This window comes from Bos mutus, chromosome 5 (genome assembly GCF_027580195.1).
Source record: "Bos mutus isolate GX-2022 chromosome 5, NWIPB_WYAK_1.1, whole genome shotgun sequence".
NCBI lineage: Eukaryota > Metazoa > Chordata > Mammalia > Artiodactyla > Bovidae > Bos > Bos mutus.
In genome coordinates, this window is record NC_091621.1 from 33,943,339 (window position 1) to 33,970,837 (window position 27,499).

Sequence of the window (27,499 nt, forward strand, 5' to 3'; positions counted from 1 at the left end):
ATAAATTCGATATATGGCAGAACCAATACAATACTGTAAAGTTTAAAAATAAAATAAAATTTAAAAAAAAAGAAAAATAAAGATTAAAATAAAGGCCAATCTTTTCAGTGTTTCTTTTAACAGAATAAGCATATATAAACAATAAGTGCAAGTATTTAAAAGCTATATAGTAATATACATCATCTTGAAGGAAAGTTCCCTATGCTAGTTTTATTTTACCACCATCACTGGATCTCCCTCACCTCCCAATCCCATTCAGTGGTAACAACTACCATGAACTGGTGTAAATGAGACTCTTCCTTACATTTATGTAAGGAATTAACTTTTCCTTATATTTAGGAGGCCTCTCCATATTTTTAAACATCAAAAGGCAACATGGCATAGTGGACTCGAGCAAGGCAACTGTGAATCCCAGCTCTGCTATTTACTACCCATGAGAGTAGGCAGGGGTATTTACTCCTCTATGCTTTAGTATTCCATCTAAAAAGTGGAGACAATGACAGTACTTACTTCTAAGTTCTCATGAGGACTAAAATATTTAATGTTTATAAAATGCTTAAAACAATCATGGTTATAGACAGTACCACTTTATTATATTAAAAAAAAAATCACTGGACTTCTCTGGTGGCTCGGAAGTAAAGAAGCAGCCTACCAATGCAGAGGACACGGATTTGATCCCTGATGTGGGAAGATTCCACATGCCACGGGGCAACTAAGCCCACGAGGCAAAACTACTGAGCCCCCGCTCTAGAGCCTGTGCTCTGCAACAAGAGAAGCCACAAAATGAGAAGCCCAAACACCACAACAAAGAAGAGCCCCAACTCTCGGTAACTAGAGAAAGCCTGTGTACAACAATGAAGACCCAGTGTAGCCATAAATAAGTAAATTAAACCACTGATAATAACCTAATCATGAAAAGTGAAAGTGTAGTGGCTCAGTCATGTCTGACTCTTTGCGACCCTATGGACCATAGCCCACTAGGCTTCTCTGTCCATGAGATTTTCCACTCAAGGATACTATAGTTAGTCGCCATTTCATTCTCCAGGGATCTTCCAAACCCAAGGATCGAAATGCAGGCAGACTCTTCAGGCAGACTCTTTACCATCTGAGCCAACAGGGAAGCCTGTAACCTAATCATAGACTCAGGGAATTCTTAATTAAATAACTATTATATCCTATATATCCGTGACTCTTATTGCAGCCATTTAGACTGTTTTCCAGATGAACATCCCTGCACAAATCACCCTGGGCAAATGTGCAAGCTTCTCTAGACAATATCTTAAATAGAAATTGTTGGGTAACTGTGTATGCACATTTCTAATTGTGTAACACTTATCTTATGTGTGTAACACTTACCTGATCCTGAGCCTTGCAACTTAATGGGTAAACACTGATGACTCGTAAGTTTTTAACTGCATCTACCCTAAAAATGGGATGTCCCTGGTGGCTCAGACAATAAAGAATTTGCCTGCAATGTAGGAGACCCATGTTCAACCCCTGGGTTGAGAAGATCCCCTGGAGAAGGGAATGGCTACCCACTCTGGTATTCTTGCCTGGAGAATTCCACAGACAGAGGACCCTGGCAGGCTACAATCTATGGGGTCACAAAGAGTCAGACATGACTGAGCAACTAACACTTTCAAATAAAATCCCTACAAACAGACTAACCATCCTCTCAGTACAATTTCCAGTCTTTGCCGTGAATTGTCTTACTATCCATTGTTCATTTTATTTGTATTACCTATCTTACCTCTTTTGATCTTTACATATTCTGGACACAAAAACACTGGATAGTACAGACATTATATATATCTCCCAGTTGTGACATTATGTTTTATTTGGGTTTATGGGAACTTACATTAAACCTAAGGTTGTTTTTTCTTTTTTTTTTTAGGTAGTCAAATCCTTGATGGTTTTTCATCCCTGATGGTTTCTTCTTTTTTTCTTGACTTGTTAAAAAAGGCCTTACATATTCTGAAGATACCTATACTTTACTTTTTTAAAAAGATATTTTCCTTTTTTAAAAAAAAACGGGTTTCACGATTAGTATTTAATTCAACTGGAATTTATTTCTGCATATGTCCTGAAGTAGAAATCTAGTTTTCCCCCATATAGAAAAACCAATCCAACAGTTCACATTTCCTTTCCCTGATGACAGAAAATGCCATCTTGAGCACCAACCAACTTCTCAAATATATATGGATCCATTTCTTAACTCTATTCTGTTATATGAATCTGTTTTTTCGTATTATTAAGACTATACTACTTTAAATACAAGTACTGTGTACAACCTGATTTTTAAGTATGTATACCCCTGTGTGATCCAACTCAGACTAAGATTTAACTTTTTTCAATGCTTCAGAATCTCCCTCATACACATTCTCAGTTAGTACCATGCTTCCAAGAGAACTACTATTCTGATCTCAATCATCATAGATTAGTTCTGTTTTTGAGCTTCCTAAAAATGAACTCATACCATATGAACTCTTTTCTGTCCCACTTCTTTTGCTCAATGCTAAGTCTGGAAGATTCATTTCATGTTGTGTGTGCCGATGTTTCGTGACCCCACGGACTGTAGCCCGTCAGGCTCCTCTGTCCATGGGATTTCTCAGACAACAATACTGGAGTGGGTTGCCATGTCCTCTTCCAGGGGATCTTCCCAACCCAGAGCTCAAACCCAGGTCTCCCACATTGCAGGTGAATTCTTTACTGTCTGAGCCACTAGGAAAGCCACACACATGTTGTGTGTAGCAGTTTACTATTTTTCATTACTGTGTCAGATTCTATTCTAAATACCAAAATTTAAGATTAATCTAGATATCCAACAGTCAACTCCTTCCTCCTCATTCTTATTCTTCTTTCACAACTGTCTTGGTTCTTTACTTTTGTATATGAAGATCATTTTCCTCCAAAAAAGAAAACAAATTCTATCAGGTTTTTGTCTGAAACTACATATAAGTCATACAGAAGTTAATTTTTTAGCAATATTTATACTTCCCACTAATAATTATATCTTGTCTTTTGTTCATGTCTAATTTTATGTCCTTCAATAAAACTTTGGGTACTTCATAGAATTTGCTGTAAAAGAGGTATTTTTATTTCCTAATTAGCTACTGTCAACTTGAATGTTGATCTTGTATCCAGCAACACTGAATTCTCTTATGAATATAGTCAGTCTGTTGATGGCTTTTTGAGGGTTTTTTTGACCAAGCCACATGACTTGAGGGATCTTAGTTTCCTGATCAGGGATGGAACCCAGGCTCATAGCAATGAAAGTGCTGAATGTTAACCACTGCACTGCCAGGGAATTCCCTATTCTGTTGATTTAAAAATTTTTTTTTTTTTTTTTTTGGCCACATCACATGGCACGTGGGATCTTAGTTTACTGAGCAGGGATTGAACCTGTGTCTCCTGCATTGGGAATGTCGAGTCTTGACCACTGAACCACAAGGAAGTACCATAGTCTGTTATTTTTTGTTTTTAATTTCCTATGGATACATTCATCTCATTTTTCTTCCTTTCTAGTCCTTTTGTAATTTATTTCCTTTTTTTTTTTAATCTTACTAGTAGAGGTATATTTGTCCTGTTCTTGATATTAATGGGTATGTTTCTAAGATTTAGACAGTTAAGTTTTAAAGAGAGCGTCTATTGGAAGAAACATGTTTCTCGTCATGGTTTAAAGGTTACTTTAAAAAAAAACAAAACTAATGAGTATTGAGTTCTATAAGAATTTTATCAAATCTTTCAAGATCGTCTTAATAATTTTCAAATATTGAGCTATGTTTACATTCTTATCCTAATTAAAAATTTTGTCTCTGTTTGTAAATGAGATTGAATGTACCATTATTTTTCCTTGCATATTCTTTTCAGTTTAGGTTTCCAGGGTAAGTTTCTCTGATAAACAACAGAACAGCTCTCCCTCTTTTTCTACTATCTAGGTCAGTTTGTATAAAATTGGGATTACCTGTTCCCCAAAAATATGTCTGAAATTATGATAACAAAATCACAATTAAAACTATTCTTTATGATACTGCTTCACACCCATTAGGAATGCTTTAATAAAAAAAAAACATATAATGAAAATGCTGATGAGGGTGTAGAAAAACTAGAACCTTCATACACTGTTGGTTGAAAAGTAAAATGGTACAGCTACTCTGTAAAATAGTTTGATAGTCCCTTAAAAGCTTCCATGGTTACCACAGTTCAGTTCAGTCACTCCGTCGTGTCCGACTCTTTGTGACCCCAGGGACTGCACCATGCCGGGCCTCCCTGTCCATCATCAACTCCCGGAGTTTACTCAAACTCATGTCCATTGAGTCGGTGATGCCATCCAACCATCTCATCCTCTGTCACCCTCTTCTCCTCCTGCCTTCAATCTTTCCCAGCATCAGGGTCCTTTCAAATGAGTCAGTTCTTTGCATCCCGTGGCCAAAGTATTGGACTTTCAGCTTCAGCATCAGTCCTTCCAATGAATATTCAGGACTGATTTCCTTTAAGATGGACTGGTTGGATCTCCTTGCAGTCCAGGGGACTCTCAAGAGTCTTCTCCAACACCACAGTTCAAAAGCATCAATTCTTCGGCACTCAGCTTTCTTTATAGTCCAACTCTCACATCCATACATGACTACTGGAAAAACCATAGCTTTGACTATATGGACCTTTGTTGGGAAAGTAATGTCTCTGCTTTTTAATATGCTGTCTAGGTTGGTCATAATTTTTCTTCCAAACAGCAAGCGTCTTTTAATTTCATGGCTGCAGTCACCATCTGCAGTGATTTTGGAGCCCAAAAAAATAAAGTCTGACACTGTTTTCCCATCTATTTGCCATGAAGTGATGGGACCAGATGCCATGATCTTAGTTTTCTGAATGTTGAGTTTTAAGCCAACTTTTTCAAGCTCCTCTTTCACTTTCATCAAGAGGCTCTTTAATTCTTTGCTTTCTGCCATAAAAGTGGTGTAATCTGCATATGTGAGGTTATTGATATTTCTCCCAGCAATCTTGATTCCAGCTTGTACTTCCTCCAACCCAGTGTTTCTCATGATGTACTCTGCATAGAAGTTAAATAAGCAGGGTGACAATAGACAGCCCTGATGTACTCCTTTCCCTATTTGTTGTTGTTCCATGGTTTCCACAAGACCCATCAATTCTACCCCTAGGTATACATCCAAGAGAAATGAAAACATATAACTATGTTTACACAAAATCTTATACACAAATGCCAGTATAAGGACTATTCATAATGGGAAAAAATCCAAATATCCATCAACTGATGTGGTATATCCATACAATGAAATATTATATGGCCATAAAAAGGAATGAGGTATATGATACATGTTTCAACATGGCTGGACCTTAAAAATATGCTAAATGAAAGAAGCAAACCACAAAAGGCCATTTATTAAATGATTCTATTTATGTGAAAGATCTAGAACAGGCAAACCTATAGAAACAAGAGAGTAGATTAGTGACTGTCTAAGGCTGGAGGGTTTCAGAGAATTGGAACTGACTGCTAATAGGTACACCATTTCTTTCTGAGGTGATGAAAATATCCTAAAAATTAGCTATGATGATGATTCAACAATTATGTAAAAATATTAAAAACCATTAAATTGTACATTTTAGGTGGGTAGGTGGTATGGTTTATGAACTATACGGCAATTAAGCTGATATTTTTAAAAACTTCTTGGGGAAATTTACTACAGCTTCAATTTTTTAATGGTTTTTAGTTTCTATGACTATCTTTTTCTTTTACAGTCAATTTCTAACTGATATTTTGCCTAGAAAACAGACAATTTCATCAGGTTTTTAAAAATTTATAACATAAATTAATAGTGATTTCTTATGATTTTTTAAATTACAATTATTATTTGTAATTATATCCCATTTTATAATTTTATTATGTCATGTGCTTCTTGGTATTTCCAGTACTTAGTCAGCTGAAGAGAAACAGCTTTGATTTGAAAGATGATTGCTGTCATTTCTATTGTTGATTATTTCTAGTTCATCTAATTCCATTTTTATTTTCTCTTTTCTCCTGTCTTTGGTTTTACTTTTTATTTTTGTTTCTTGAGTTGTATATATGGCTCACTTACTTTTTTTCAATCTAACACAGCCATTTAAGGTTATAAATTTACCCCTAAGTACCACTTTTCTTACATCCTTCTAGTTTTGATACAACGTTTTTGTGATTCCACTCTAGTCATTTCTTAATTTCCATTATTTCTTTTTAATATTTGAAAAATCCTTAGTCATTTTTCTTCAATATTGCTTCTCTACCATTCTCCATATTCTGTCTTCTGTACATTACATTGGAGCTTTGCAAGCTAGCCCTAAAGTGTCTTAGTTTTTCTTTTCTATTTTTCATTCTTCATCTCCCTGGGCTCTGGTCCTGGATGAGTTATTGGTTTTATCTTGGAATTAACAACGTTTCTCTTTATTATGTCTAATCTTCTGTTTTGCCCATGATTATTTTATAACTAGATATTTTCATTTTCAAGATTTCAATTGGTTAATTTATATATCTACATGTATTTACTGTTACTTGATTGTTTTTATTCAATTATAATGGAATGTGCTCTGAATAATAAAAAAGGGAACAGATATATTTTAATCTAATACACTTTTAGGTGAAATGTTCTTTGAACAGTTCTCCACTATAAAATTCTTTTTTAACGTAAAAAGAAAATTACTTCTTAAAAAGCTCTCCTGGCTGCTATTCTACCAAATGTTATCCCACTGTGCCTACCTGCATCAGGGCATGGAAAGAATAAGTTCTATTATTGTCATTTTAGAATTAGAGAAAGTGAAGCACAATAAAGTTCTTTTTAAAGTACTCTCCCCCACACACAACTTTTCTTTGAAAAATATCAGAGCCACAGGAAAGCTTAAAGTACAATGTGTACCACTATACCCTTCCCCTAGACCCAAAACTGTTAAAACTTGCCAGATTTGCTTTCTCTCTCCCTTTATCTCTCTTTACATACACATAACATATACCACATTCAGATACCCACACATGATTTTTCTGAACTCACCATGACATTTCACTTCTAAGTATTTCAGCATGTACCTCTAAAGAATAAGGCCATTCTCAATGTAACCACCATACCACAATCACACTAAAAAATCAGGAGACTGAACAGTCAGCAGATTCAAATCAAACACTGCTGTCATTTGACTAAACATTCTTCAGTTTGGCTCATCTAACTGGACCTGAAGTGGTTCTCTGGTGATTATTTAGAAGTGACACTTGGGACTTCACTGGAGGCCCAGTGAAGACTCCACACTTTCAATGCAGGGGGCACAGGTTTGATCCCTTGTCAGAGAACTAAGATCCCACACGGCGCATGGGACAGCCACAAAATAAAATAAAGTGACACCCAATCTGTCAAAGAGCATTTCCTTCCTTCAATGGCCTTGAAATCAGATTCTATATACTGTTTCATCAGACAGGTATTTTAAATTCAAGCATTTCTGAAAAAAAATCAACCAACTATCTCCTAAGATATTCAGGCCTCAAAAATCAAGTACATTAAGTTTCCAGATTGTTTTCCAATAACACACAGTCTTAAAGTGAATACAATCTAATTAACTCTCTCAATACTATACAGTCTTTTCTCGAGTGCAATGGAAATTAACAATGTATATCAGCTTTGAAGGAAAGCTGTTCTTAAGAAAAACATACAGTACAAACAGGATTGATTAGCCAAATGAAAACCTATTTTACAAATGAAAAAACTGGTAAGTATGTATGTCATTCTACATGAAAACTAACTTTTCAATGGGCATGATTTAATCTCAGTCACTAACCTTAAGAAGTAAGGTTACAGACAAAAAAAAAAAAAGCCTATTAAAAAAAAAAAGTCTCTCAGTCGTGTCCAACTCTTTCCAACCCAATGGACTATACAGTCCATGGAATTTTCTAGGCCAAAATACTGGAGTGGGTAGCCTTTACCTTCTCCAGGGGATCTTCCCATCCCAGGCATATTCTTTATTCTCTGAGCCACAAGGGAAGCCCAATAAAAGCCTATACTTGCTGTCAAAGACAATAAAGTCAGAGTAACAGTTTTGTATCAGAAGAAATATCTATTGGTACAATCTGATACCAATATTTAAAGCTAAACTGTGTCATACAGATAAGAATTATATGTACAATCACAAAAATATTTAAGATAAATCTATGGTCAAATAATAGTTAATAAGAGAAGTTAGTATGTGCTGCTAGTCACTATTCTAAGTACATTTCATTAATTAATTAATTCAAGCCTCATAGTAATCTCATTTTTTCACTGAAGAAAGAGACGAACAGAGATGTCAGCATAAAAGGATATACGTAAGGGATAGGACTTAACTTCAACTTTAAAATATAGAGAAGCAGAATGGATCTTCCAAGGTCATTTCAAGAAAACGGAAAAGCACAAGCTAAAGCATAAATGCTGAGGTAACACCAAAACAAAAGTTTCAAATTGAAGAAATTAAGGCTGGATAAAAAGAAATTAAGGCTGGATAAATAGGACTGGATTATGAGAGGCCCTAAGTACTGAGCTATGGATGAAATTTTATAAAACAGCAAGAGCATGGCATCACTATGGCTCTTTATGTAATGTAAGTGGCCTTTTAGAAACGGTAACTGGTAACAATACAGAATGAGTAAGAGAGAAATGGGAAGCAAGGAACTCTATACAATTCTAACATTTATACAAATAAATAGGGTTAGTAACTGAGGCAGAGCTCACACTGAACCAACTGTGTTACCCTTCACATTAATAAGGCTATCCATTATAAACAACAAAGTAGTAAATATAATTGCAAGATACCTTAAATTATTTCCAAACATACATTCAATGAAATTTAAGGTACACTGAAAATTATATCAGTAAGAAGTGTTGGTCAATTAATGTAAAACTATTCTTGCTGTTCAGTACAATGTCAAAATAATTTGGCTAAATTAGACACAAGCAGAAATTTTACAGTAGGAGCATCTACTTCAATAAAAGCAGTATCACAAATAAAAGAACTAAAGTAATTCAACACATAGCTCCTCATATTGCTTTAGAACTATTACACTATTTACCAAAAGGTAGTAAATACATAATTTTTATAAACTATTATGTAAATGCTGTACCTTAATGTCACATTCATTCATATGTCCATTAAGAACTAGGTATTTATCGTCTATACAATAAATACTATAATCCACATAAAACTTACAAAAAGAAACTATCCCAAACCATTTCCTCTCTTTGCAATTAAATGAACTCCTCAAGAGAAGAAATGGGCAAAAAGAATCTCAAGTCTGTGAAAACTAGACTACTTACCGGTAACTTGAGTTATCCTATTGGGTCTTTTCCCTCACAGATCCACCTCTCCTGCCCTTCTGTCCAGCATGGGAATCTTCCTGATGGGCATCCACTGGAACTGAGGGGGCATGCAGGACAGATGCATATGTAAGAAAGTGGAGGGAAGGGGATTTGGGAGATGCTAGAGACATGCTTCAGTGTGCTTGCTTACCTTCCTGAAATTGGAAATTTCAACAGTCCCATGGTCCACGAGGCATTCACAATAACTTCAAAGAATGTGGATCTGTGGAGATTACCCAATAGGAGAACTCCAGTTACTGGTAAGTGATCCAGCTTTTTCTTCTCTATCAGAATAAGAAAATTATTTAAATTTATTTGAGATTAATACATAAAGAACTACAGGGGAAAGGGCTGCAAATTAATTAGATAACTATACATGAACACACCAAAGTAAATACAGAAACAATGTGCTAACTATATAGTCAACAGAAACTTCTGGCACTATTAGAAACACAAGAAAAAGAAAATGATTTGAATAGTTTCATTTTAAAATCTCTACTGCAACAACAGCAACATTTTAATTTATAAAAATATCAGCTATCGGACTATTTTGTCTCATTAAAGTACTACCATCATTTTTTAATATCCGTAAAGGGTAATTAATTGATCAAAATCTACCGTTTCTTTCTAGACACTGTCATTAACATAGGCTGAATTTGGGTGTAGAGGCCACTACAGTCAATTAACAATCTATAACACTTCAGATAAACAGCAGCAATGCAAGTCCCATTCATCACTCAATAAGTCTTTAAAATAACCATTTGTTGCCTATAACAAACCAACCACATATATATATGTAAGTATGTCACTGTGCTATGTTCATGTCTGACTCTTTGTGACCCCATGGACTGTAGCCCACCAGGCCCCTCTGTCCATGGGGATTCTCCAGGCAAGAATACTGGAGTGGGTTGCCATTTCTTTCTCCAGGGGATCTTCCTGACCCAGGGATCAAACCCACATCTCCTGCATTGGCAGGCGGATTCTTTACCACTTCACCACCTGTGAAGCCCTTAAGAATGCCAGGCCACTGATAAATAAAAATGCTGATTTTAATGTAAACACTTATAAAAGTAGTACAGTAATATTTTCAATTAACTGTTATACTTTTTAAATTGGACCTGTCATTACAAAACAAAACAAAAAGAAAACTATTTCTAACAAAAGAAAGGTATCCTCAATAGAAATTTATCTTCAGGGACACATGAAGATTGCTTTTACCTTTAACTCAATACATATTCAAAGAAGTCGGACACGACTGAGAGACTTCACTTTCACTTTTCACTTTCATGCATTAGAGAAAGAAATGGCAACCCACTCCAGTATTCTCGCCTGGAGAATCCCAGGGACAGCGGACCTGGTGGGCTGCCATCTATGGGGTCGCACAGAGTCGGACACGACTGAAGTGACTTAGCAGCAGCAGCAGCAATACATATTCATCAGGTACATGTCCATTTTGATGTGCTATAGTAGTGATGACTTCAAACACTAGCTCCTATTGAAGATACAGATATATTTCAGTAACAGTCTTCCTTTTCTCATTATGCTGCTATTTAATAGTTATTTCCTACCTTCAAAAAATATGGTTTCATGGTTCTTTTTATGGAAAAAATTAAATACATAGCTTCTACTTTAAGAGTAAACAGGGTAAGATGGTATATAAAATCATTAATTCATCAAAAACAAAATGTAATTCAAAAAAAATTCTTAAAATGTAACTCTAATGAAAATCTAGCATTTCAATCTTGTTATGAGGTAATATTTATATTTAGTAAAGGTGGACAGCACCATGTCAAGACTTTTCCTAGATTCTCACTTAAGGATACAATTTGTTTTGGATAAGCTATATCCATTTTATATAAATCTGAGTTTTAAAAAATAATAGCAATTAGTGCATTAGTTTTTAAATGACTCATTCAGGCAAACAGGAGCACTACATAGACCTCAATTTCTAACTGCAATATAGAGATAAATTCCAAAAGGATCATCTAGTTTAAATTAGATTCCTAGTTAACTTATATTTCCTGAAGTGTGAAGCAGTACATGGCATGAAGGTCCTATGTGTTTGGATTAACACAACCGATACAGGAGCAATAATCCAAATATTTTATCCTACAGTAAAAGCTAGTATAAAACTTTTCATTAAGAACTAATGAAATTGGAAACAATAATTTCCAATTTTAATTAATAGCAACACATACAGTCTTCATTTAGACTAAGATCTTGTGAATTTAAAATAAAATCAAATGCACTTTTTAAAATAATTTGAAATTAAAATATCTTGAAAATATTTTAAGGTAACCTAAAAGGTCACTTAAGAGACCAGCATTCAAAGCTATTTGTTGCTGTTATTATGCCATAGGTTTAACTAAAATGGATTTTATTAGAATAGCTTAGAAAAGAAATTCCAGAAATTAGAATACTCTACTCAAAAATAGCCTTTGTAAGTTCTAACAATTATAATGCTGGTTCACAAAAAGGTTAACAAGTAATTAAGAACCTAATAAAGCATTTCACTAATGAGAATCTACTCTAAAAAATCAATCTGAACTTTTGAAAAAACTGCTCAGAAAAAAAAATAAGTTAGCTAACTTTCACTTCCACTACTGCTAGATATTATGTTTTGGCTGGAAGCAACTTAAATGACAACTGGTTCTGTGATTCCAAGTACATGTTCAAATTTTCAAATAAGGTTTGCAATTCTAATGTAGGGTACTATAGTTGTAGAAAGTTGTTCATGGTAAATCCGGGATGTGAAATCTTTTAGCAGGTAATAAAATTTAATATTATACATATATTCACATATACTTAAGTGACATCATAATGGTTCATAAATATAGGGGGAGGTGTGTAGCTCAATTAAGCAAAGTAAGGTCAAAAGTGAGCTGTAAACTTACTTATTAAATAATGTTATTTAAGGAAACTGTCATCTTTCTTTGTTCCTTAACAAGCTCATCAGATAATCTGTTAATTAAATTTTCCTTTCCTTCAGCTTTATCCTTTAGCTCTACATGAACTCATAAAGAAACAAAAACAGCATTATTTTCTTGTTAACATAAATAACCTAAAATCAAGATGAAAAAACTATACTTATCTGTAAAATAGGGGTAAAAACAGAACCTACTTCACAGAACAGTTATGACGATTAAGTTAATAAAAATGTAAGTTCAGTTCAGTTCAGTTCAGTTGCTCAGTCGTGTTGCTCTTTGAGACCCCATGAACTGCAGCACACCAGGCCTCCCTGTCCATCACCAACTCCTGGAGTTCACTCAGACTCACGTCCATCGAGTCAGTGATGCCATTCAGCCATCTCATCCTCTGTCGTTCCCTTCTCCTGCCCCCAAATCTGTCCCAGCATCAGAGTCTTTTCCAATGAGTCAACTCTTCGCATGAGGTGGCCAAAGTACTAGAGTTAAGTAATGCATTTAAAAACTATGCCTGGAATCTAACCATGTTATCAAATTGTAACATATCCACCTAGAAATGGAATTATTTTCAAATGATTTTACGTATCTGCAAAGAACTACTAAAAAAATTCTAAGTTTAGAGATTTATTGTTTGTATTAACTGTTGGCTCTCTGTATCACGGGCTCAGGATCCACAGATTCTACCAACCACACGTCAAAAATATTCAGAAAAAATTTCCACTAAGTTTCAAAAAGCAGAACATGAATTTCTCATGCTAACAACTATTTACAGAGCATTTATATTGTATTAGGAATTATAAGTATCCCAGGGATTATTTAAAATATACAAGAGGATGTGTAGGTTTGTGGAATATGCTGTTAATAATCCTAAACCTACATATAAGTGACTGTGGCATATTCAGATTTTGGTAACGGAGAAGGTCCCAGAACCAATCCCCCATGGGTACACAAGGATGACTCTACTATTATTTTGAGATTATATTCTTTATATTGCAAGAGAAAGAAAATAAGTAATTTATGGTATTCATTAGGAATCATGAATTGGTCTTCCCTGATAGCTCAGTTGGTAAAGAATCTGCCTGCAATGCAGGAGACCCCAGTTTGATTCCTGGGTCAGGAAGATCTGCTGGAGAGGGATAGATTACCCACTCCAGTATTCTTGGGCTTCCCTTGTGGCTCAGCTGGTAAAGAATCTGCCTGCAATGCGGGAGACGTTCGATCCTTGGGTTGGGACGACCCCCTGGGGAAGGGAAAGGCTGCCCACTCCATTATTCTGGCCTGGAGAATTCCATGGACTGTATAGTCCATGGGTTCCCAAAGAGTCGGACATGACTGAGTGGCTTTCACTTCACTTAAGAATCACGATTTGCAGTATGAAAGAGATACGAAACAAGTTAATATTGAAATTGAAGTACAAATATCATTGATATACCTGTGATTTTTTAAAAAATACATACAATTTGGAAATAGTTAAGAAAACATTCTAGACAGTAGTTACTAAGTAAATCACTATCACTATCCTATCAATATATGAATTATATCTGCTAATATTACAAAATCAGGTATTCCATTAGATTTACTAGTAAAGAAAGCTCCCCAGACTATTAAAATTGCCAGAAACATTTACACAAATCATTTTTTCATGTTCTAAAACCTGACTGTTATAAGCTAGAATCTTAGAACTGCAACTGCTAACAAATTATAAAAGGAAAGGTTGAGGAAAATAGTATATATTCATGTTCCTGATGGACATTAGATGGTAAACATACTAATACTCAAACTGTTCAGAAAAGCTGAAGGGGAGGGATGCTAGTAGGTCAGCTCTAGCTTCCTAAAACCCCTGCTCTGGACAGAACAGCTCTCTATTTATCCATTTTATATTCTGGGTTTCCTCTATAAACTTTCCTTTCAATAACGAATTCTGTAACAACAACAAAAAAAAACGTTTTCAACTTTAAAGGACATTGTGGTGGGCAGCCTTTAAGATGGTCCACAATGATCCCACCTCCTGGTATACATGCCCTTCTGTAATCTCCTCCCGAGTATGGGGTGAATTTAGTGACCCACTTCTAGGGAACAGAATTTAGCAGAAGTAATGGAAAGCGTTAGTCGCTCAGTCATGTCCCACTCTGCGACCCCATGGACGGTAGCCCACCAGGCTCCTCTGTTCATGGAATTCTCCAGGGAGGAATACTGGAGTGTGTAGCCATTTCTTTCTCCAGGGGTTCTTCTCAACTCAGGGCTTGAACCCAGGTCTCCTGCATTGCAGCAGATTCTTTACCATCTGAGCCACCAGGGAAGCTGCCAAAGTAATGGATGTCACTCCCAAAATTAGATTATAAAAGGACAGTGGCTCTTGTTTTCATGACTCTCACCAGATATGGTGCTTTGGGGTAAGTAAGCTGTCAAGTTGTGACAGCCAGAGTTCCGAGAGAGGCCTGCTAACAGCTGTGTGAGTAACCTGGGAGCAGGTATTCTAAGGCCACTGAAAACCATGAGAGCTTGGACATGGATCCCTCCATAGTTGGGCCTGAGAGATCCTGAGCCAGAACCACCTGCTAAACTGAAAGGATGGGGGAGAGGGAGGGAGTATAATAAATGCTGATTGTTTTCTACCACTAAATTTTGGGGTAGTTTGTTATACAGCAATAGGTAACTAATACGGAAAGCGTTACAAAGTAATTAGTATTAAGCTAAAAGTTGCAAAGTGAGTATCAATTTGGTGCCTAAAAAGGAACTCACCGGAAAACATGAGTCCCAATTGGTGGAGGCCCAATTCTGAATTTTTGGGTTTTAGGTTCAAAAATTCAACCTAGGGCTAAAGCAGATAAGACCCAACTCAATTATACCTACAAACCTCCTCAAACTGCGAACAAATCAGACGTCATCTTCCAGGTCTGTTTCCTGCCCCACATCAACCCTCTGGACAGAGCCAAAGCACTACAAAGACCTGCACAGTGCACACAGTCTAGGTGTGCGGCCCTGAAAACTGGCTGCTGTTATCTACAAGCTACGTTTTTTAATTTTTAAGTTTAAGATGTGGTTAACTTAATATAAAGAAGCCTACATCACTACAACTCCAGAATAAAGCACCATTCTAGCAAGTGCCAAATAACATCTCTCACTTCCTACCGCCCCCTGTACTATGCTAAACATGACCAATTACCCCGTGTCATAATGCTATATGGTTTTGCGTTTTATATCATTTTATGTTCTAGTCATTCTTCCTAAGGACACCTTAATCACATTAATTGATCTTCAACAATATTTTGATCTTTCTAATTTGACAAATACCCTAGGCCTTTAACTAAGCAACACATTTTAAAAACTCTATCTTAAAATGAGGTACTTCTGTAGAAAGTTAATATGTTGTTGTTCAATCACTAAGTCATGTCTGATGCTTTGCAACCCATGAACTGCAGCATGCCAGGCCCTTCTGTCCTCCACTATCTCCTGGGAATTTGCTCAAATTCCTGTCCATTGAGTAAGTGATGCTGTCTAACCATTTCATCCTCTGCTGCCCCTTTCTCCTTTTGCCTTCAATCTTTCCCAGCATTGGGGTCTTTTAATATCCTCTATTCTTGGGGCTTCCCTGGTAGCTCAGTTGGTAAAGAATCTGCCTGCAATGCAGGAGACCCCAATTCGATTCCTGAGTCAGGAAGATCCACTGGAGAAGGGATAGACTACCCACTCCAGTATTCTTGGGCTTTCCTTGTGGCTCAGCTGGTAAAGAATCTGCCTGCAACGCAGGAGTCCCCCGTTCAATCCCTGGGTTGGGAAGATGCCTGAGTTGGGAAGATCCCCTGAAGAAGGGAAGGGCTGCCCACTTCAGTAGTGTCGCCTGGAGAATTCCACGGACTCTATAGTCTATGGGGTCCCAAAGAATCGGACTGAGCAACTTTCACCCGCTCACTCACTCACTCCTCTATCCTTAATAGTTTCTAGTTCAAGGAAATATTTTCCTGATCCTAGTTCAAAGTATCAGGAGCATTAGTCCTTTATATGCTAATTATAGTCAGTATCCAAGTTAAATACACAAAAATAACAAACAGCTAACTATTTTGAATGTCAACATGATAAAGAAGTCTAACTTCTACTCTGCAACTTCACCTTTTTTCTCACCTTTTCTGACTATAATATTAAAATTAATCTGAGGAGATTCTAAGCCCTGTATTCATTTTCAGTTCAATTTTTAATAACCATCTCTAAAATATAAGTGCATATTTTCAGTGTAAAATTGATTTTATAAAACAATGGCAAACTTTTCTAACAATAAATCTCAAATAGTCTGAGGTCAACAGTAACAGTTTGCAACCTACTGACTATATTCTAAATATTGTTAATTCAGCACTCATAAAATCTGAATCATAGTGTAATGAACATACATTCTCAAAAGAGATACCCCACAAATGGGCTTATTAGAGCTTATCTATATCTAGCTATATATCTGTTTGTTTATATCTAGCTAGCATACATCTGCTTGTTGTTTAGTCCCTAAGTCATGTCTGACCCTTTTTTGACCCAACAGACTGTAGCCCTCCAGGCTCCTCTGTCTATGTAATTTCCCATGCAAGAATACTGGAGTGGGTTGCTGTTTCCTTCTCTAGGGCTTAAAAGGTCACAAAATTATTTTGCCTAAAAAAAAATCTGAATCATGGATCACATCAAAGTCAACATACCCCACAATGGCTATCACTTTAGAGACCAAACTGTAGAACTGTATGAAAAGTATTGTGATTTGCTTACTAAGCTAATCTAAAACTATTATTCTTTCCTTCTAAAAACAGAAGATAAGGACTTCTTCAAACTATACAAGCTCCCCCACAATTAACAATGCAATTTTCCAAAACAGTGTTCCAAGTTAATATACTTACCACTTAAAATATTTTTGATACTAACCTGGACCCAATTTTCAAATTAATTCTATTCATTTCTATAGCTACAATCAGGAGTTACCTGTAAACGTAGAGGCTTAGTTACAGATTTAACTAGATAATTAGAGCATTATTCCTTGAAAGAGTAACATAATTTTACTCATCTCCTGATCTACCATCATTCAGTTCAGTTCAGTCGCTCAGTCGTGTCTGACTCTTTGCGACCTCATGAACCGCAGCATGCCAGGCCTCCCTGTCCATCACCAACTCCCAGAGTCCACCCAAACCCATGTCCATCAAGTCGATGATGCCATCCAACCATCTCATCCTCTGTCATCCCCTTCTCCTCCTGCCCTCAATCTTTCCCAGCATCAGGGTCTTTTCTTTTCCAATGAGTCAGCTCTCCGCATCAGGTGGCCAAAGTACTGGAGTTTCAGCCTCAACAGCAGTCCTTCCAAAAAGCACCCAGGACTGATCTCCTTTAGAACGGACTGGTTGGATCTCCTTGCAGTCCAAGGGACTCTCAAGAGTCTTCTCCAACACCACAGTTCAAAAGCGTCAATTCTTCAGTGCTCAGCTTTCTTTATAGTCCAACTCTCACATCCATAACCTCCTTTATGTGATCTATAGATTTAATTCAGAATTGTTGAAACTATCATGGAAAGCTTAGCCCAAGAACTATGCAGGATTATATTATTGTTACAATTTGAAATATAAATGTTAATGCAACACTTGTTAAAAATAAACACTACACAGAATGCAAAGGAAAAATTAAGATTCTGACAAAAGTAAAAGCCCTCTGCCATGGCCAACCACATCCTCTCCTTTTGAAAACATTCTTTTCCTTCTATTCCTATAACATTACTCTCTCCTGGGCTTTTTATACCCTAGTTAATCTTTCTTTCTCCTCCATTTCTTTCTTCTTCTTTATATGGTGCTTTTCTTCTACCTTAAGGAAGTGATGATGTTTCTCAGTTTCTGTCCTGGGTTCTCTTTTCTCATGCTGCTGCTGCTGCTAAGTCACTTCAGTCATGTCCGACTCTGTGCAACCCCAGGCTCCACCGTCCCTGGGATTCTCCAGGCAAGAACACTGGAGTGGGTTGCCATTTCCTTCTCCAATGCAGGAAAGTGAAAAGTGAAAGTGAAGTCGCTCAGTCACGTCCGACTCTTCGCGGCCCCGTGGACTGCAGCCTACCAGGCTCCTCCGTCCATGGGATTTTCCAGGCAAGAGTACTGGAGTGGGGTGCCACTGCCTTCTCCGTTTCTCATGCTATTCAATCTATTCTCTCCTTGATCTGTCTCACTCTCATGGCCTCAATTGGTCATATGTGCTGATGACTACTGAACATACATTTAAAGCTCTGATTTCCTTCCTAAGCTTAAGCACCACATATCCAACTGCCTCATATATCTACCCTCTCATATTTCTCTCAGATGCTTGAAATTCAACAAATCTAAAAGTGACCCATTTGTTGCTATTCAGTCGCCAAGTCACGTCTGACTCCTCACCCCATGAACTGTAGTATGCCAGGATTCCTTGTCCTTCACTATCTCCCAGAGTTTGCTCAAATGCATGTTCATTGAGTCAGTGATGCTATATGGGTCTCCACCTCTGCTGCCCCCTTCTCCTTTTGCCTTCAATCTTTCCCAGCATCAGGGCCTTTTCCAATAAGTCAGCTCTTCGCCTCAGGTGGCCAAAGCACTGGAGCTTCAGCATTAGCATCAGTCCTTCCAATGAATATTACCTTCCCCAAAACCTGTCCTTTCTTCTGTTCCCTTTCAGTGAAAAGTATCTCCATTGACCTAGCTGTATAACTAAGCCAGAATCCGGGGATTTATCCTCAATTTCTCTCTAAATACTCTCTAAATTTTCCTCTCTAAAACCCAACTTCCTATCTTCCACAACCATATTCAACCATCCATCAAGGCCTATATATTTTCTCCTAAACATATCTAGAATCCATTCATTTCTCTCTCCTATTGGCATTAACTTTGTTTAGGCCACTACTGTCTCTTGCCTAGCATACTGCAATGAATTCCACCAAATGGTTTCTCTACCTCTAGTTAAGATTCAACAAACAGTAAGCATGATTTAAGCAGAATAAAATGCTGCCTGCTCTCGTTTCTACTATGCATTATTTTGATGGCAAAAGAAAACATTTTAAACTCCTGCAAAAGTTGAGTATGAAGATAATTTAGGTTAACACAAGTTCTCTTATGAAGTAAATACTCTACCCAACTCAAAAGTTCAAAAAATGAAATGAAATGATGTAAGTGTTCCTTAAAAACAAGTGACAAACAGTTTAAAGGAACAATAGAACCAGATAAATGATAAAGAGCCTTTGCAATTCAGTTAAGCATTGTCAGTACCTATGGGCTTCCCTGATGGCTCAGCTGGTAAAGAATCTGTCTGCAATGCAGGAGACCTGGGTTCGATCCCTGGGTTGGGAAGATCCCCTGGAGAAGGGAAAGGCTACCCACTCCAGTATTCTGGCCTGGAAAATTCCATGGATTGTGTAGTTCATGGGGTCGCAAAAAGTTGGACATGGCTAAGCGACTTTCGCTTTCATGCAAGACACAATGATAGACATTGGGATCCTTTATTAATGTCATTTACAATTATTATCATTGTTATTAACTAAAAATTATGTTAAGTTTCTTATATCAATTATCAAATTCAATCATCAACACAGAGTCCTATGGTTATATGACCATAAATGGCATGTTAGGGATTTAAACTAAAATGTGATTCCAGTATCAGTGGCACTATTCTCAAGGAAATACAGTTCAGGGAAGCAAAATAAAATATTTTCAGTACACTGTAAATATGATCATCACATTTTGCACAGAACACTTTAAGACTAATTGAAAGGGTATTCATTCTAGCCTAATAGATAAAGAAATGCTTCTTGAGAGAGATGATGCTTTGAGCAGTCATAAAGAATAAGAAAGAAACTGTCACGAATAGGAGAGTATGAAGCAGAGGAAATAATATAATAAACAAGAAGACACAGTGGCCTAAAAAAGACCATGACCAAGCTGTCTGTCAATCCAACCTTGAAAACAGACTTGTTGCTGTTGTGCAGTCACTAAGTCATGTTGGACTCCTTGCAACCCCATGGACTGAAGCACATCAGGCGCCCCTGTCCTCCACTATCTCCTGGAGTTTGCTCAAATACATGAAAATACACTTACTCTTAGTTTAAAAAAAGGCTGTTTTTAACTATTCAATTAAGTCTATATAAACTGCTTACCACTATTATACTATCAAAGTACTTCCTAGAGGTTAAAACTTTTACTGGTGAGGTCCAAATGTTTCTATGACAGTCCACATCAGCTTCACACACACACACAAGGAAGAGAAGAAAGAGGGAGAGATGGAAGGAGGTAAGAGGAGAAAACATCCCTGAGGCAATCTGATGAAATATTATTTTTCAGTAGAAGACACTTACCCTTATGTTCTGGTTTTGTCACTCACCCCACTGGAACCCACACATTTGACAATAGGGAATGTCATACCCCTAAATACAAATCTACTATGATATCACCACTCAGGTATTTGACTGTTTCAACTAATATTTTCTGAGGACTTATTGTATGCCAGGCACTGTGCCAAGTACTTTACAAAAATTATCTCATTTAATCCTTACAACCACCCTTGGTTGTTATTATCATCTCCGTTTACAAATGAAAAAACAGGTTCATAGTAACTTTCCTAAGTTCACATAGTCAGTAAGTGGAGACTAATATGTAAGTCCAAGAAGATGAGTTACAGAATCAAAACTCTTCACCACTATACTACATAATTACAAGCAACTCATAAATATCAACATTCTTTCCTTTGTTTTGCTTTTTGTTATCATAATGAGTATACATAAAAATTAAAAACAAATACACATTTGAAAAAATAAAACTAAATATATTTTCCTGCACTAAAAACAAGTATAATGAAACTCTACATAAGTGGAAGATGGCAAGATTACAATTAAAACGCACACTACCAAGGAACCAAAAAGTGCTGTGTGAACCAGAGACATGAAGGTTACAAAAAACTAGCATACTGAGCAAATCTGATAACCACGTTCATATAGATGAGGAAATAGTCTTACTAAGTTTTATCATAAAGTACAACTTGATGACCCTGTAAGTTGTACTGCTCATTATGTATCTAATCAATGATTATAGAGCTCTGGGCCTTACCAGCCTTGGTCTTAAAAAAAAAAGCAAAAATGTCTTTAAAAAAATAAAAAGAGCAAAAAATAAAGTCTAAGATGGGTGAACAAAAAGGAAAGGAACAGGGAAGGAGGGAGAAAGAAAAAGGCTTTTCGAAGGGAAAAGCTTCAAATTCCCCCACCACTGTACAAAAGTCAGTATTAGCTCTTTCCTTTGAAATGTGAGCCTAAGAAGTCTAGGCACAATTAACCCAGCCTGTGCTGAACAGAATTTGAGTGGTAGAATGGATAGAACAGGACAATGATCTTCAAAAAGTTTTGACAGCACCACACGTTTAGGAAATAAAAATTAAGAGAAATCCTAGTAAGTAAAATGTGTAAGTCAAGGCTATGGTCTTCCCAGTGGTCACGTATGGTTGTGAGAGCTGAACTGTAAAGAAGGGAGAAAGCCGAAGAATTGATGCCTTCAAACTGTGGTACTGGAGAATATTCCTCAAAGTCCCTTGGACAGCAAGATCAAGTAAATCTTAAGGGAAATGAACCCTGAATACTCATTGGAAGGACTGATGCTGAAGTTGAAGCTTCAGTATTTTGGTCATCTGATGCGAACAGCTGACTCGTTGGACAAGTCCCCGATACTGGGAAAGATTGAAGGCAGGAGAACGGGATGACAGAGGATGAGATGGCTGGATGGCATCACTGATGCAATGGACATGAACTTGGGTAAACTTCGGGAATGGTGAGGATCAGAAAGGCTTGGCGTGCTGCAATGCATGGGGTCACAAAGAGTCACACACGAATGGGCAACTGAACAACAAAATGTCTAAGAGCACAGATGATCTGGCTGAAGTAGAGTAGGGGGAACACAAAGCCCCACGTGTTTGCTCTATTGGCAGCCACTGAGACAACTTCAAGAGATCTCAGGGCTCCAAACAGCACAATTCAAAACCTCTGCACCCTTCTAAAGGAAAAAACAGCTCTCTCTACACCAAGAAACATGTTACTTGATTCTAAGCGGTAAACCTGTCTCCTCCTTACTTCTTATTTCCTGCAACTTGCAGGAAGGAGGCTTCCCAGAGCTAGCCCTGAACAAGCAGTACAGCTGAAAGAATGGATGGCTGTGCATTCAATGCTGTACTAACATCTCTCTGGCTGGAGAGATGTCATAATGGGTGCGCATTCCTATTTTCCTCCTTATACTTTAGTATCTTCAATAAACATGTAGTGCTTTTATTACCAAAAAGAGTTACTGTCTTAAAGCAAAAAAATAATTCTATCCCCCATGCTCAGGTTATTTACATTCATAGTTGAAAGTATTATTTTATTTAGATTTACCTAAAACAGGAAAGTTCTAATAAAGGAATAACTGCTGGTGGAGTAACAACATAAAGGAATCAGAACATTTCAGAAAGTAGGCTATAAATTATTATCAAGCAGATGCTGGGCCTTGGGTAGACAAAAAGTAAATAAAGAACAAGGATGGAAAAAGATGAAAAGCGACTAAAACAACTCTGCCTACTCTGAAAACACACATAAGAGGTCTACTTCCTGAGCAACTACTTCTCTGGCATAGAATATTACCTACTTGCTGCTGTTGTAGGTTTATCATCATTAGTATATCCTATAAAGGATGATATTGTATAAAAAAGCTGTGATCAGACTATAAAATATGCAAAGATGAAGTGACTCTCAACTCATGCCTAAAAATTATCAGAGAACTGTACAAATTTTTTTATCATACACACACATTCATATTTGTTATTAGTTATACTATTAGAGATTCTTAGTATTTGTATCACAAATAAAAGAAGGAAATAATATTTACTGGGATTTTTCTCCTAAGAAACACTATGGTATCAAAGAAGTCAGAATATATAGCACAATAACCATTACCATAAAAGACATCAAAATGAAGTTTAACATTTTAACTTCAAAAATATTACCTAAAATAAGGAAAACAACAGTCATTTTGTTCTTCATTCAGTATAATGCTAGCCCAAATTTTAACATAAGTTCATGTATTAGTTATAAGTAGTAGGTTTAATGTTAGAAGTTTTCAAGGTGTACAACACTAGCTACAGGCATAGGAAATTCACCAGAAGAAATCCTTAAGAAACTACTTGCTAGCAAATTTAAATTAGAGAAGGAAATGGCAACCCACTCCAGTGTTCTTGCCTGGAGAATCCCAGGGACGGGGGAGCCTGGTGGGCTGCCATCTGTGGGGTTGCACAGAGTTGGACACGACTGAAGTGACTCAGCAGCAGCAAATTTAAAGCTACCACAGCAAGGTAATAAAAAAGACTTAAAGAAATCCAAACATTTGAACCTGGCATTAACCAGCTACTGACCTTGAACAGGTCACAATCTTTCCAGGCCTGTTTTCTTACTTGTCAAGAAACTAAGCTAGAGCCATGAGTTCCAACACATAGAAAAGACCTCACCCAGCATATTGCTATGTGTTACCTGGCAGTTCTCTAAGACTTGAGTGAAACAAGAATCCTCTAAACTGAGCTGAAAACGTCAAACAAAAGGATCTGGAAACAATAACGGCCTCGACAATTTCAGAAGTTTTAATACCAACATCTCCGCCCCATACACCTCAAAACTTCCCTCTGGAGACCACCTTCTCTCTCTACCATGAGGTGCCCGTGCGCTCAGTCGTGCCCAACTCTTTGTGTCCTCGTGGACTGTAGCCCACCAGGCCCCTCTGTCCATGAGACTTTCCAGGCAAGAATACTGAAGTGGGTTGCCATTTCCTCCTCCAAGGGACAGCTCCGACGCACGGATCAAACCCAGTCTCCTGCATCTCCTGGATTACAGATGGACTCTTTACTGCTGAGCCATCTGGGAAGCCCTCTACCATTAAGGTTTCAAGAAATAAAAAACAGCCTCTCTCAGGAAATGACTAAACACTATGGCAGCTCTTAAAAGTCTCAGTAATTCTGTAAATTGCCATAATAAACAATATTAAGGAATGAAATCTCTACTGAATCTTTTAAAACTGATCAATCATAGATCACATATCATGTAACAAAAGGTAGAGATTTTAGCAGGAATAAAAGCCGATAAACAAAACACAGCTAAGTGTTCAGTAAATATTTGTTAAATGAATAATTTATTTTCAAAGTCACAATTACATAATATTTTACAACTTATTAAAATCACTATTTAAGGAAAATGTGTCTTTTAAAAAAAGGAACCATCTCAGGTTTCACTGAATGAAAACTTGATACCCCAAAGAATGCCAATCTTGTACCAAAGCATGTGGGCCAGATATCTAACCTCGAAGGAAAGAGGAACAGCAAAGAAATCTTTCACCCAAATAAAATAGTTTCATAAACCTCTTTATCAGAGACAGAAGGGTGAGTCAAACAAACCTGTGTTTCTTTGGTTTATTTAGAATTAAAAAAAAAAACAACTATGCTTCTAGCAATAAAACTATGATTAGATGACCATCTCCCTCTCCTGAATGCAGGGTGGCTTGATGAGCAAATGGAAGAATAAACAAAAGCATTCTGAACACAGTAAAGCACTATATGAATGATAAATAATTTAATGATATTGCTTTTATTGAATCCCTACCCACAGAAACAACCTATAATAACTAAGAATTAATTTGGTAGCAATAAGTTATAAATATTTTTTAAAAATATTTAGTGAGTACTTACTTGTACCAGCCACAATGATAAAGGCTTTACAGAAATTAACTCATTTAATTTTCTCAACACTTTTAAAGGAAAAACAAACTAGAAAAACAAAACCTGAGTGGCATAATGAAGATCACTGCCAATATAACCAGTAAGACAGCTGAGAAAAAAGTGGCTCCTGGGATAAGTACAAAATATACATAAACCTCATTCAATCCATCCTATGTAAATTTGTCATAGTCTTGATAGTAATCATCTTAGTCTTCTGAAATCTTCAATTACATAGGAAACATCCTCCTGTTGTTCATCGTTTAGTCACTAAGTCATGCCTGACTCTTTGTGACCCCATGGACTGCAGCACACGAGGTTTCCTTGTCCTTCACCATCTCCTGGAGTTTACTCAAATTCATGTCCATTGAGTCAGTGATGCCATCCAGCCATCTCATCCTCTGTCAACCCCTTCTCCTCCTCCTTAAACATCTCGTTAAAAACAGCAATCCCTTTTAAAAACATACATATTTATACATATATGCATATATACATATATATATATACCCACATACATATATACACACATATAAAGAGAAAGAGGGTTTTACCCAACAATGAAGTGGCAGCCTCATTTGGCTGAAATTTCTTAGGAGAAAGGTAATCAATCAAACTGGAAATTGGCCACAATGTTAAAGCACACTTTGTACCAAAAGCACTTTACTACTGGCCACTACAGTAACTGTTTTTATACTCAACTTGAATATAAAAACTATAGGTCCAAAAACTAGACAATATTGTAAAATTTTAAATTCCTTCTTTTGTTTACTCATTAGCAAATACTATCAATCTTCTTTGCTAGATTTCAAACTCTTAGAAGCTGGAACTGGTGTCTACAATTCTACAGGCCTAATTCCATGGACGGAGGAGCCTGGTGGGCTGCAGTCCATGGGGTCGCTAGAGTCGGACACCATTGAGCAACTTCACTTGCACTTTTCACTTTCATGCCCTGGAGAAGGAAATGGCAACCCACTCCAGTATTCTTGCCTGGAGAATCCCAGGGACAGGAGCCTGGTGGGCTGTTGTCTATGGGGTCGCACAGAGTCGGACAGGACTGATGTAGCAGTAGCAGCAGCAACATAATTTCTGGCATATGGTACATGTCCAATGACAACATGTTGCCCAACAAACAACAAGAAGATGTTTGCTATGCAATTGAAGATTTCAGAATCTAGATTCTGTTCACTTCTGATCATTTATTTCCAATAATTCATACATGTATACAGAAGGTTTCTTTTCCAAGTATTGACTTAAACTGTATCAGAATTCCACCTTTTTCAAATACTCAGCTTCATGAGAAAGACAAAACCAATTCTGGGTTTATGAGGAAATGCTCAAGTTAGAGATCACAATGAGAGGTATGAACAAAGACACAAAGGCAGGCAAGCTTTGGATGGACTTAGGAGAACGGCACAGAGACTATGCATGTGAGCTGGATCTTGAAGCAGCAGTTAACAATGCAGGCAAAATAACCAATTCTAGAAAGATATCAATGACTAGTTCTTTTAGCTTGACTCACAAAAATTAGAAATAGTAAAGAAGCACAAGATGAGGGAAATTTCTTTTTTCTTTTTAATGTCTGCCTAATCTCTATCAGGAAAGGAGAAGTGGGAGAAGATGAGATGGTTAGATAGCATCACTGACTCAATGGACGTGAATTTGAGCAAACTCCGGGAGACAGAGGAGGACAGAGGAACCTGGTGTGTTAGTCCGTGGAGTAGCAAGAGTTGGACATGATTTAGTGGCTGAAAAACAGCTAATTTCTACAGTTACACAGGTGTCTGCTAATTTGTACAACTGATTTATCTTTAAAAGTAACGTGTTGATAGATAAAACAATGCTACCTCAATCATAAGGTAAAAATTAGTGCCATTTTAATTATAATTAAATTTAATTCATTCCATTGGTTAATTTTAAAGTCAGTACAGTTCAAACAATTGCAAAAATCTGAATTCTAAATTATTTTTCAATTAAACAATCTCAAATATTACAAATTTATGTCCAGTATATTTTAGTTTCTGATAGGCTCTTGACATCAACTATTTTAACTTTGAATATTCAATGGAGAACTTACAATTTAATCGAGTAATAAAAAATACTTGACAATATGTTGTACTCTTTTATGATTTCAGTATAGTCAGGAAGTACTTCAATACTATGCAAACTTCAGTAATGTAAATAACAAGACCTAACAAAAGGGTGTGAGATAATAAACATAGAATTTTCCAAAGTTAAACCTTAAAAATGTTAAGGTATTCATGTACAATATCATCCTTGAAATAATGTTAAAACATGAAACATGTTATATGTCAATACAAAAAATGATACAGCCAAAAATGTACTAAAACTGAGATAAAAGTTGTTTTTTCTCTTGTACACATACATGCTTTTAAGAATGTGTATAAGAAATAAAATATGGTAATAGAAATAAGACATGTGCTAAGCTCTTTGTTTTTATCTGATCTTTGAAATAAA

At 36.6% G+C, this 27,499-nt stretch overlaps 1 protein-coding gene across 5 annotated transcripts in view; it reads right to left on the bottom strand.

Moving 5' to 3' along the window:
* Positions 1-27,499, bottom strand: part of YAF2 (YY1 associated factor 2) — a 79,238-nt gene that overhangs the window by 44,018 nt on the left and 7,721 nt on the right. The window contains exons 4-5 of one of the 5 annotated variants that reach the window (XR_011464214.1): positions 9,511-9,643; positions 9,341-9,417 (exon numbers count right to left, since the gene is read on the bottom strand). The exons of 2 other annotated variants lie outside the window; for them this stretch is intronic. Coding sequence is in view for 1 of the 3 variants with exons in the window: in XM_070370625.1 (XP_070226726.1) it covers positions 9,511-9,582 (72 nt within the window). In the remaining 2 variants the exon portion in view is untranslated. Of the gene's footprint in view, positions 1-9,340; positions 9,418-9,510; positions 9,644-27,499 lie in introns of those variants that run through there. 2 more of the 5 variants (XR_011464216.1, XM_070370625.1) reach the window with 2 other exon arrangements.